This window comes from Ischnura elegans, chromosome 3 (genome assembly GCF_921293095.1).
Source record: "Ischnura elegans chromosome 3, ioIscEleg1.1, whole genome shotgun sequence".
In the NCBI taxonomy this organism is placed as follows: domain Eukaryota; kingdom Metazoa; phylum Arthropoda; class Insecta; order Odonata; family Coenagrionidae; genus Ischnura; species Ischnura elegans.
In genome coordinates this window covers 79,872,047-79,885,406 of record NC_060248.1, presented here as the reverse complement: position 1 = coordinate 79,885,406, position 13,360 = coordinate 79,872,047, and the positions used below count along the sequence as shown (strand labels likewise).

The 13,360-nt window shown below is 37.8% G+C and overlaps 1 protein-coding gene across 1 annotated transcript; it reads left to right on the top strand.

Annotated features, from left to right (window-relative positions):
* The first annotated feature begins 7,445 nt into the window (after positions 1-7,445).
* On the top strand, positions 7,446-12,291 carry LOC124156059 (kxDL motif-containing protein CG10681). The gene is made up of 3 exons (XM_046530367.1): positions 7,446-7,588; positions 7,663-7,862; positions 9,915-12,291. The coding sequence occupies exons 1-3, from the start codon at positions 7,446-7,448 to the stop codon at positions 10,217-10,219; spliced, it is 648 nt and encodes a 215-aa protein (XP_046386323.1). The 3' UTR covers positions 10,220-12,291.
* The last annotated feature ends 1,069 nt before the right edge of the window (positions 12,292-13,360 follow it).

Here is a 13,360-nt window from a genome sequence, read left to right as displayed (position 1 = left end):
ATTTCATTCAACTAACTCTAATACTTATCAAGTTATGTCAATATTCGTATTTGTTATTATAATCGAATCGAACATTCGATTATTCTGACACCTGTACAGTAAAATGCGCATAGCTATTGATTAGAATTTCATTCTATGGTCGTACACTATCTATTACCTTGTCAACTATGCCTGTGGATGTTAAATCCTAAGTATTATTGCAATTCGATATATTTTTGGAAAACGCAGATTCGATATATATCGAATGTGAGACTACATACAGTACGTATTCCCAGTGTACTTCATGAGAAATACCAAGATGTACTCATTTACCAAATTTCGTTGGTGTAACGAAAATACTTATCAAGTTATGCCAATTTACTTATTTGGTATAATAATCGAATCGAACTTTCGATTACACTGACACCTGTATGGTGAAATGCGCAATTCTAATGATTCAGAATTCTTTTTATGCTCATCAACTATTTAATACCACCTCAACTTACCCCTTCGATACTACATACTATGTGGTATAGCAATTCGATACATTTTAAGAAAACGCAGAATCGATATATATCGAATATGAGACTACATACAAATTATGTTTTTACAGTGAATTATGAGGAATACTATGATGAACCAAATAACCAAATTTTATCGGTCTATGAAAAATATTTAAGAAGTTATGCTACTTTACGTATTTGGTATAATAATCGTATCGAACTTTCGATTATGCTGACCCCGGAACTCTGAAATACGCAATTTCATTGGTTGATATTCCATTTCTTGGTCTTTCTCAATGTTAGGCCGGCACATCTGCCCCCATTTATGAATATTCCAAGTACTTATTAGCATTCGATAAAATACAATAAAACGTAGATTCGATATATATCGAAGGTTAGCCCACCAGCAGTAGTATGTTTAACATTGCTCCGTGAAGAATACCAAGATGTACCATTCCTGCAAATTTCATTGGTCTACCTGTAATACCAACCAAGTAGTGCAAATTCGCGTTTTTCAATGGCAGCATAGGTTAGGCGAACAGGCAATGGCGGCCCTTATATCAAAAAATCATATACCCACCAATGGTGCATGAGGCCTAAGATAATAATTTGAAAACAAAAGAGCAATGCATTTCGAAGAATGGACCGCGATGGTTGATTGGGTATCGTCCCATACTTATCGTATTTCTCCCGTCTACTGCCATGCTCCCTCCTATAAGGCGATGCGCGTTTTTCTTACCGAGTCCGACCTCAAGCCGTTTGGCGGGGAGGAATGGCGGCGATCGCCGGGAAGCCAAAAAAATAATTTGGGAAAATTTCAAAATGAAATAATTCATTAACTATTACGATACCTAATTAAAAAAGAAAACCCAAAGTCTAACGAATAGTTAGGCTTGTGCCAACAACTTCGCGAGCTACATAGCTTAAGTTTCGTTCGCCAGCTCTCAAATCGAAATCACATAAGAACGCGTGTAAATCGATATCTCGAAATCGGCTCGACTTGGAAGCTTCTAACCCATGCCAAAAAAATCGGCCAAAAAACTAATGTTTCCCATTTGGATCTCGTCCGCGTGCGGCGATTTAAAGTGGGTCATATCGCGAATTTGTTTTTTTTCCATAAGAGCCCATGTTAAAGTAGATCGATATATCTCGAAAAGTATCGCACTTTTTGGCATTTTCAGATTTTTTCTCCCGATGAATATTTTTTTAGTTTTACCACAAAAAATCTCAGCTCGATCGGCCCGGTAGTTTGGGCTACTAATTATGGTCAATCACGCAATTTTAATGAATTTCCAGCTTTAAATATATAATAAACCAAAATAATGAATTGGTTACGCTTACGTGTAGTAGAGTTAGTTTACCAGACATCAACAATCACTTCCAGCCTTAGCAACCACTTCGAAATCCTGAATCAAATCGTACGTAAAAACGATATGAGTGTATCGCCATTTACTTTACATTGAAATTAAATGTCGATATAAAATGAAAACTATGGTTGCCATGGAGCCCTTATTATAACGAAACATCTATATTACCGATCAGGTACTACCCTGAAAATATCGGAGAGGTACGGTCAATAGCAAAGGAGAAAATGAGTCCTATCGATATATTTTCATTAGGAATCGTTACCCATCAACATTATTTGCATGTGTGCATAGAGCTTTTCTATCTTAACAAAATATTAAAATTTATATGTCCGTAACTATGTAAATAAGTATAAAAAAGGGATCCATCGAATGCACACTTGGATCGATAATAACTTCGGCCCTAATCATTCGATCCGCTTGATTTAACTTTTGTTGGATAAAACACATTATCAGCTTTTATATATCTGACTTTCATATTCAAAACTCGATTAACAAAAAAGTTATTAGCGATTAAAGCGTAACTAAGGAGATTAGTATCGATATAGCTCGCACATGAATTGATCGAGCGGAATGGACATAATTTCAAAAGTGGACCTTTTTGATTAAAGTATTACCCTAAAAATTTCATTAATCTAGCTTGAACGGTTGCTAAGATATTCAAGATTGTATGCCCCACAAAAAAATGGCGACAATGATTTTTCGCGTGCAGGATATTTTTCGGAATTTAATTATGAATTAACCAAGAAGGTTACGGGGAAAGCAGGCTGAAACGTTAGGGTTCGAAGAACCCTAAACTGTTTTTCTAGGAGATTCCACATTTTCATATAGCACATGTCTCAAGGCCGAAATCCGAATTTGAAAATTCGCCCATCACGACAGTGTAAAATCGAAATCGTTTATTCCTCGGAATTGTTTCTCCCAAATGAAAATATGGTAACTTTTTTACAAATAATTTTTGCAAGGGAATGCAAAAAACCGCATTCCGATCCGTCCAGGGCGCAAACATTTCTTTATTTTTGCGTATCTTTCCTCGACTAATAATAGTGAAATGAAATTCAATCCATATTTAACTTTCCTTTTCTGAAACCAAACTGGTCGTTGTCCAAATACTCATTTGCCCTCACCTCCTTTGATCTCTTTACAAACCTCAGTATCACTTTCGCCATATGCGACATTAGGGTAATAGTCGTTATATTGTCTCAGAATTCTAAAGATTTCATCTTTGTCGGTAGAAGAATTTTGGTAGCTGTTTTCACGAAATCCTCCGACTAAGACCCCTCCTCATAGATGCTGTGTACTAGTTCGAAAAACTTCCTCACACTGCCCATCCCAGGCCTAGGGGAAGAGAGGGCCGGATTGTGGCCTCACCTGGGCCTGGCAAAATATTATTATTATTAGTATTCTACCGATTAAGGTAGGTTTCCATGGAGTACTAAAGAGGTGATCTGGGAGCCTCCCTTTCCTTCCAGCACTGCCTTCTTTAATTCACTGTAAGGCCTACTCTCCTTCAATCCATCTAAAAATCCCATTCTTTTCCTTCCCCTCCCTCGTTTCCCCAACATTCTACCCTCCAACACCATTTTCAACATCCCCTCACCGCTAAGCACTAACTCCATCCAAACCTTCTGTCTCCTGCGTATCTCATCTAAAACCTTCTCTCCTCGCCAACCATATCCAGCACTTCGTCTTTCCTTTTCCTCTCCGTCCATTTCACCCTCTCCATTCTTCTCCACACCCACATCTCGAACGCCTCCAATCTTCTCTCGTCTTCTTTCCTCAGAGTCCACGTTTCCGCACCGTAGAGAGCTACACTCCAAACCAAACTCTTCACTAACCTTTTCTTTAAACTCTTACACAACGATCCTCTCAGAAGCTCCTTCCTGCTCATAAACGCCTCCTTCGCTAATGCTATTCTCTTCCTGATGTCCTTACTACTGTATCCGTTTTCCTCTAACGTACTGCCTAAATAGTTGAATTGCTCAACCTGCTCAAGTTTTTCACCACCCACCTTTATCTTGAGTCTCACATTCCTCGCTCGTGATGCTTTACAAAACCGCATTACCTTAGTTTTCTTGTGATTAATCCTCATCCCAAACTCCTCGCAACGTTCGTATAACGCATCCACTAGGGCCTGAAGCCCCCTTGCTGACTGACTGATCAACGCCTGGTCATCCGCGAATCTCACTGATTTGAACATCATTCCTCCCACTTTTATCCCAGCTTCTAACTCATCCCACGCTTCCCTTACCATCTCTTCAGCATACACGTTAAAGAGCAGTGGCGATAGAGGACAGCCTTGCCTCACACCTCGGCCAATGCTTGCCCACCCAGATTCTCCGTCCGCTATCCTCACTTGCGCAGTCTGGGCCATATACATATTACAAATCAGTCGTCTATCCCTCCAGTCTACACCTATTCTCTTGAGAATATCCATTAACTTTACCCAGTTCACCCTATCAAACGCTTTTTCAAAATCCACGAAACACACATATACGTCCTGCTCATATTCTAGGTTCCTCTCCACGAGGGCCCTCATTATTGCTATTGCATCACGAGTTGACTTCCCTTTTCTGAAACCAAACTGATCTTCGCCCAAATACTCGTTGGCCCTCGCCTCCATTCGTCTGTTCAATATCCTCAGCACTACTTTAGCCGCATGGGATATTAGGCTGATAGTCCTATAATCTCCGCATTCCACAGCTTTCTTCTTTTTCGGAAGCGGAATTAGAACCGTCTTCACGAAATCCTCCGGCCAACATCCCTCCTCATAGATCTTGCGCACTAGTTCGAAAAACCTTTTCTTACCTTCCTTCCCTAGATTCTTCAGAAGCTCACACGGGATATTGTCCACGCCTACTGCTTTCCTAGCCTTCATATCACGGAGTGATCTCTCTATTTCTGAATCTAATATCTCCGGCCCAAGATTATCCTCCTCCACTGCACTTTCCTCCTCTAGAGTCAATCTCTCTGGTCTGTTCGTTCCGTCATACAGGTCCTCCACGTATTCCTTCCACCTACCCTGTACCTCTTCTCGCTCGGTTAGCATCCTCCCATCTTTAGCCTTAATTTTAGACATGGCTTGTCCTCTTTTGCCGCCCGATAGCGACTTAACTTTGGCGTACAACGCGCCTACTTCTCCATCCTTCTGGAACTTTTCCATTTCCTCGCACTGTCTTTTCCACCAAGCCTCCCTTGCCCTCTTAGTTTCACGTCGTAATCGATTATTCAATTCCCTATACATTCTTTTGCCCTGTTCTGTGTCCACGTTCTTCCACTTCCTCCTCTCCTCCATTTCATTTACCATTGCCTCCGTTATCCACGGCTTCTTTATCCTTCTACTGTCAACGTAACCAATTGACTTCTCCGCCGCTTTGACTATTCCCGTTTTTATATTATCCCATCTTTCCTCTACCGTCTTGGTACTTTCAATCTCCCGTATACTAATGTCCACTAGCTCCTGATATTCTCTCCTCATATTCCCCTTCAGGGCTTCTACGTTCCATTTCTTCGCCTTCCTAACTTTCATAAGTCTTTTGAATCTTACGTTGCATTTCATGAGCACTAGATTGTGGTCCGAATCCGCATCCGCTGCAGGGAAGCTGCGCGAGTTTTTCACACTGTTCCTAAACCTCTGTCTTACCATAATGTAGTCTATTTGATATCTCCCCGCATCCCCTGGACTTTTCCACGTGTACATTCGCCCTTTATGATGATTGAACCACGTGTTTGTGATGAATAATTTGTTTCTCCTACAAAATTCTGCTGCTTTCTCTCCCCTGTCGTTCCGTATTCCTAGACCAAAATCTCCTATTTCGTTTCCATCCCTCCCTTCCCCGACTGAGGCGTTCCAGTCCCCCATCACTACCAGATTTTTCTTACCCGGTGTGTCTCTAATTATTTCCTCGAGCTGTTCATACACCTCGTCTACTTCTTCCTCCCTATGATTGCTAGTGGGCATGTAAACCTGGACCACCACAAGGTTGGTGGGCCGCGCCTCAATTTCTACCACCAGAATCCTATCGCTTACCTGGTCTATACCTACCACACGCTTACCCATCTTCCCGTTTAATACTAAAGCTACCCCTCGCTGGCTTTCTTCCCCTCCACTATATATAACCCTATACCCATCACTCCAATAGTCCCCCCCATCCCTCCACCTCACCTCGCATAATCCTAAGATATCTATCCTCCCTTTATCCATTTCCCTTTTGATATTTTCTAACTTTCCCGCCCTCATCATAGTCCTCACATTCCACGTCCCCACATTTATAGCAGACTTCTTCTTCTCCATCTTCTTGGTCTTCTTTTCTTCTTTCTTCATTGCTGCTGCCACTGATGTTGATGATGATAAGTCTCTGCAAGGATTTCGCATGTTGGCGACCCCGAGGACCTTACCGACCTCGTTGCCGTGCCCGACACCCGCCCTTTGCGGACGGTTCCCGGGCGATGAGATTCCGAGGCTCATTTGGTTGTACTCCATGTGTTCAGGGAAGAGATAGTTGGTAGGGTTTCCCACTTCCATTCCAACAGTGTTTTTTACGTGACACCATCACGCGGACTACCTTTCGTCTGGCTCCTACCCTTCGACCTATCTGGCATGGGTGGCCCTACCGGGAATAATTTAGAATTAATCCCGCCAGTGCAGCTCTAGGGGTCATAGGAGCGCGCAAGCCTTTCCACCGCGACAAGGTTGTAGCCCAAGGGAAAGGCTGGCAAAATAAACAGTCCCAAAATTATTCAGAAGCTTACACAGGATTATTATTATTTAAGGTGTGTCCTCTTTCCATACACCTTTATTATGACCGTACTTACATTAAAGAGATAAAAGGATCATGTCATTTTTGAGTAATAATCGGAGAAGATTACATTTATCAAATTTTATATCAATAACAATATTTTATGTAGTCAACGCATTATGTAATTGCATGACCGCAGAACTACCAAACACCATACCTTTACAGATTTACACACAAATTCTTAATAAGTGTAAATATTCCTTGAAGAAAAAACATATGCCTTGACAGGGATTTAAACACGAATTCCGGGACTTGTGCCCGAGTTATATTGATTAAGGAGCGATAGGAATGGATACTGTAAAAGTATGCTGCCATCTATGAAGCATACTGGTGTAAATGAAGGAATATATTTATACCATTGCAACATCAACTGAGCTCTGACCTCCCCCACAAGGTGTCTTGTCATGGCCTCCTTTAATACGTGCATGCAAAGTATTAAAGGTGGCCATGAGTTTGGCCATGAGAGGTACTTACGTCTATTTTGTGGTTATTATTCTGCTTTGAACCAGGGATGCCCATTGGTGGTATGTCATCGATGGATGCCGATATATATTCCTCTTGTTTAGGCCAAAGAGCTTGAAACAAATACCAAAATTTCAAGAGGTGACTAAATTAAAAATTTTGAACTTCCTCACGCAGAAAAATGATGCTATTATTATAAATAAATAAGTATAATGATAGAGTAAATCCCTTACTCTATGGTATAATCTAATATAACTTCCGTTTGCGGCGTTTGCGGCATCCTAACTTTTGAATGTCCCGCTCAAACAACTGAGGAACGATAATCAGTCATTGCCATTATGGCGGAGAGTACACCCGAGAGTGATCTAGGCAGTATAGAATGTTTTCAGAATTATACGGCTCCGGAAGTATTTATTCAAGGTTTAGCTGGAATAGTTAACCAACAGGATGTCGAGGCAATGATCAGAGCTCAAAAACAAATGTAATTTTGTTATTTTTATGGCTAAGGTGGTATGTGTTGAGAAGGACGTTTCTCATGATTTTTGTTTTATACAGGTTACAAAGATTCGAGAAGACCAATGAAATGCTAATTAACTGCAATGCCCTGTCTGTGAATCGATTGAAAACGGCTGGGTCAGAATTTAAGAAACATACTGCCCTGCTGTTGGAGATGAAGAAGGATCTCGATCATATATTTAAACGAATCCGTATATTGAAGACGAAACTAGCTGCACAGTATCCACAAGGATTTGCTGGTGAGTTGTAAATAATCAGATTATTTTCTGATTTATCTGCGGAGTACTTTGATTTCTTTTATAAGAATAGACATCACTCTGTGCATCGGTAAGGTGAAATTGTTACGGTATAAACTAGAAACGAACGCAAATGCTCTATATATCATGCACATCTGATGAGATTTCACCAAATGAGAACTTGAGGGGGCAGGGATAGTTCAAGCACGCCGGTTTTTAGCTTTGGTTTTTTTTACCTGGGCTTAAACGTGCATTTTTCTTATTGCCAGTTCTTTTAGTTGTTATGGTTGGCCCAATCACTATATTATCTTTAAAATTTTCCAAATGTAGACTGTTTGTAAAACGTATTAATACGTAAGGAATTTACTCAAATACTCCTAACCTATATTTATACTATTTCAAATGAATGGTATCATATTTTTTCCTTCCCCTAATAATCTAAAAGTCAATAATTTAAATCCTTAGGCTTAGTACTATAGGCATCGATTGTATTAGATGCAAGGCAATTACTTTTAGTAGTGTTTCGTTGTTGTAGATATTCCAGGATGACCAACTTCTTATTTTGTTGATAATGCTTATGTTATTGCCATAGGTCATGATAATGTCTTGCTAATATGGTACCATCTCACTACGTGGTACCCACAAATAAATGAAAATTCAGTTTCGATCTCTCTCTTGTTTCTATCCTCAATTAATTCTGTAAATGATGTCTGAAAAATATTTTATATGATATGCTTAACAATGCACCTTAAGAAGGAGGATGTTTATGCATCTTCGTTGTAATGAATCATTTCGGCAATTTCAATTGCAATTATTTTCTGTGACTATGATAGTGCTGGTCCCTCAAAAATCTTCAAACATGAGATTGAATGCATTTCATAATCTGCTTCATAAAATAGTGATCTTTGTTTAGTGAACTTGCTTTATAACTACTTTCTGAAATTTATTTTTGAAGCACTGAGCTGTTTGATGTTGTTTATGGAGTCATTTCTGTAGCTGACACCCATTCTTTAATTCCATTAAAATGTATCTGTTGCAGATGAGACAAAATATCTTTTTTGAATGTTTAGAAGGGCTGAATTTTGTTGTGTCAAGAGTAATAACAATAGTGGAACTCGTAAAGCCTATTTTAAATCGCCAATATAACTGCACAGTCACTGTAATTTTGATGGACTTGTTCTTAGGTTTCTCAGATGTGAGCATAACACATTTTGATCATTTTTTTTTTTAGCATTAACTACTAGACAAATATCATAAATATGGCTTGACAAATGTTAGACATGGAGCCTCTTGCCTTATTGGTTAATACTTTATAAGTGTAAATGAAATATAAAGCCTCTAAGAAATTGTCTTTAAAAAATCCATTATCTGTGCAATTCACTTCAACACTCTTGCGTGTGAATGTACACAGAAATTGGATTTGCCTGCATGTGGGCCTGGTTTGTACATTGTTTTCACATTTTGAATTATGATGCTTCAGTGAATTTAATTATTTTGTTTCATGCAATTATATATGTACATTTTATATTTTACTCCTCCAATAATATTAGTTATCGATTGTACCCTTTGTTGGATCTTATGAACAATTGGTCGGTTGGTCTCTATTCTGGAGTACCTCTGAGAAAGTTAAGAAAAGCCTTGGAATTCTAATGTGTGTGGATGGTCATGAAATTCCGGGGAAAATGATGAAAAAAATCACATTTGCTTAAAAGTCGAGCGGCTATGTTTCCTCATTTCCTTCAGTATGGGTTTATACATGATATCTGAAAATCATATGTATTTGCAGGTGTGTTGCAGGTGGTGCTAAAAATTCATTTTTATATTGTTAGCTTACTTTATTTGTTTTAAGGTAATTTATTTTACACATACCCATAATTTTGACTCTTGAAAAGGTGAATATTAGGTAATAATGCATATTTTCTCTTAAATTTTTGGAAAATTGTGAAAATAATATAAGGTGTTTGGAAAAGTTTTGCCGTAGCTTGTGATTGGTTACCGTGGATAGAGGAATTGCATCTTTGAAGTTAATCAGAGTTTTTTTTTGTGTATTTTTAGCCGCCAGTACCAGTGCTGCTCTGAAAGAGGATAGCGATGCTGAGGAGGTAGCTGCAGCAACCAGGGATGAGAAATGCAAAGAGAGCGCAAGTATGTCTGACAAGGATACAAAGAGTTTGCAAAGTGATGATTTGAAACAGACTGACGAAGAACTCGATGGTGATGATGACAGAGAAGATGGAGGAGGCGATGAGGAAGGAGATAACTGTGTGCGGAGGAGACAGAAAAGGAGTAGTTCTTCAACCGAGAGTGCAAATGGAACTAGTGCCAATGACACTTCCCCGTGCACCTCAGACACTGGATGATAATGTGGCAGGAAAGAGTAGGTTTTTGTTTTATCATTTTTTATTTTTCCGTTCCTATCTTTATCAAGGCTGATATATTCCAGTAGGAACTAAATATACTTTATCTTAACGAGAAAATATGTTCAAGTTTATTGAATTTTATGTGCAATTCTTTTGAGAGTACATTTGAAGACTTACAGGGTTTGAAATTCATTCTCAGTGTCCATTTGTAGTGTCAATAGCATTTCGGTTACATATTAAGGTCATTTGAAGAGTTCTATGTCCTTCAAAAAAGTGTTGCTCTCTGAGCTGAATATCAATAGTATTTTTATATTTATTTTTGGTGTGATTGTGATTGGACCATCACTGGTATTGGTGGACATTCCTAAATATTAGAAAATACAATAGTAACTAAGACCAGCTCGTCTCTGTGATTCGTAGTATTTGGAGCTGATGAGAATTAATTGATGGTAAGAGGTAGTCATACTATTTTAATAATGTTGGATCATTGCTTGACAAGTTGGTAGGTAGAGTCTCTCAAACTCAATGCAGTCAGTCTGTGGACCATTTGTTCCTTGAGAGAATTTTAACTAGTCACAATATTTTATTACTAGAGCAATACTACATAATTTATACTTCAAGTAAACTGTGGAATTTAATGGACTCATAGTTACTGGATTAAAAGTAGTAGCCTTTTTGTATTTGTTTCACTTGTTAATGCCACCATGATAATTGTCTAATGCCATCTAGAGCTGAAGTTTGAATTTTTTTTTAAAAGGTCTTATTTTGTGAAATAGTATGTTCTTGCTGCATGCTTGTGAGAGAAGAAAATTGACAAATATCTAAAGCTTTTGGAGATCACTATTAAATGATTGAAAGATAAATACTTCATTTATGAATGAGGGTTATTGATGTGTATTGAAGTTAAGATAATGCCAGAAATGCATTACTTACTCACACTCAGTGTTTTGTTCAGAACAGAAATAGAACCGTCAACCTTGGTAAGCCTTCATTCAGTGTAATTCACTTTCATGGGAAATTTCATCTTAAATGGAAATACATAATGAAGGAGTTAAGTGGCATAAATGAGAAAGGAGAGAAGAATGCTTATTAAGGGGAACGAGTTTACCTTTAATGTGGAAAAAATGGAAGTTCACATCATCTTTCCCTAGAAGATATTGTTGCTTCTTATATTAACACCTTTAGGCTCTGCAAAACCTGCTTCATTGATTCAAACTTTAATTATTAATCCTTAATCATGTTGTTGCAAATTCAGTGTAACCTTTCTTATATGAGAAATCAAAGATACCTACTATTTATTCAGTAGAGATTTTTTTCTTTATTTATTCGTATGAAAGATTCTACCCGTGAAGTTATTCCTAGGTAATTGGATTTAGGAAAATGTGCCCTTTGGAGATTTAGACTCCTCACTTCAAAGATATAAGTGCATATGGTTCATTTGGTCGAGAACCTAAAAAATAGCTCTACTGAACCAAGTTCCAGCTTATTGCTGGAAACAAATGCCATGTTAATATATGATCCATTTTAATTGTTTATATGTACTCTTTTCAATGCTGCTACTCCTTGGAGGTTTTAAATGGATATTTTTATCTTGAAATCAATGTGTTATTCTGGAAACTTAAGTTCTAGTCATGCATGTTTTTGCTGTTTCAATGCAATGCTGTCCGTCAAGTGAACTTTCTCTAATTGGAATTCCTATTTGGCTCTTCTGAGCTCAAAATTATGCAGTTATGTTACTTCTGTATCACTTTGTGGAGTAATTTTGTCCTATTTGATCCATCAGCGAAAGGGTGCCAAAAAAAGTTATGGGTAGAGTGTCAGGGGTTAAATATATTCCTCATCATGGCCAGAGTATTGGCCCTGGTTAATCGTTTGTGTACTTTAATTTTGATTCTTGTTGTACATTTTGCATATTTCATTGTTACAAGAAGCTCACTTGCTTATTCAATCAAACTTAATGTCTGTTGAGTCAAAGTTTATTTTTACAATAAATTCTGATTGTTCATTTTGAGATTACTGTTTCATGTTTATCTTATTTGAAATAAAATATTTGCTTTAATTTCTTTTCTGAATATTATCTGTTAATGGTTTTCCTATCACAACTCCAAGTTATTTTAGTCATATGTCTATACCATATGGATGTAAATTGTAATGTTGAAGAAAGTTATGTGCACCCCATTCAGTGAATTGGGGATGTATTTAACTCATATTAAGAAACATGTGGTATAAAAAAATGTGTGTAACCAAGGTATATTTCTTATATAAGTATGTATTAATATTTAGTTCCTTCAGTGCAAAGGAAGGAAAAATGCTTGAATTTTTTACTTCATCATCATATTATTTCTATTACATAGCTGAAGGTAAGTTTTAGACTGTTCCTACCCCCTGTGGTTATGAATAATTTTATCATTTTTACTGAATTTTACTCTCATGAAGTAATCATAGATAAGTTCTTTCTGTTCCTTCCCCTTTTAAATATTTTTGTGCGCAAAATCTCAACAGTTGTGTTTGAATTGTGTGATATACATTGCTAGCATGCCTCAACCTTGGGTGTGACACTGCTCAGTTATTTCCAAATACACCTGAAGCCCGTCCAAATGTTAAAGCCATTAGCCTAAGCATGCAGCAACCATTGCAGCAGGCTGGAAGAACGTTTCAGTTCTCGGGGTTGGCAGATTCCTAAATTATGCACCATTAGTGAGGTATGCATATGTAGTTATAATGAGGTATGCATGTATAATTAATGGCTGAATGACGAGTGAAATATTTTGCACTATGTGACATTTAAAAAAGGCTACAGGGATGTAAAAAAAACCATAGCTAAAAAGTTATTAACCAAATTATCAAATAAACATAATGAAGATTGCTGACAGATAATTTGATTTGGGTAGTTTAACCAAATCAACAATATGATGCAATATTTTAATTATTTGTGCCAGGTTGTTCTCAAAACCCTTCTAAGTCTAATGGCCACTATACACAGTGAGTGATCATGTGATTTATCATGCTGAATGATCAAGCGAATGAAATCATTTGACGTGTATAACGGAAAAATTCGTGAATGAACCGTCATGCGCATGGTCTTTCGGTGAAACATGTTCTATTTTGCTCTAATTGTCCCGTAAATGATGGCAAGATCAT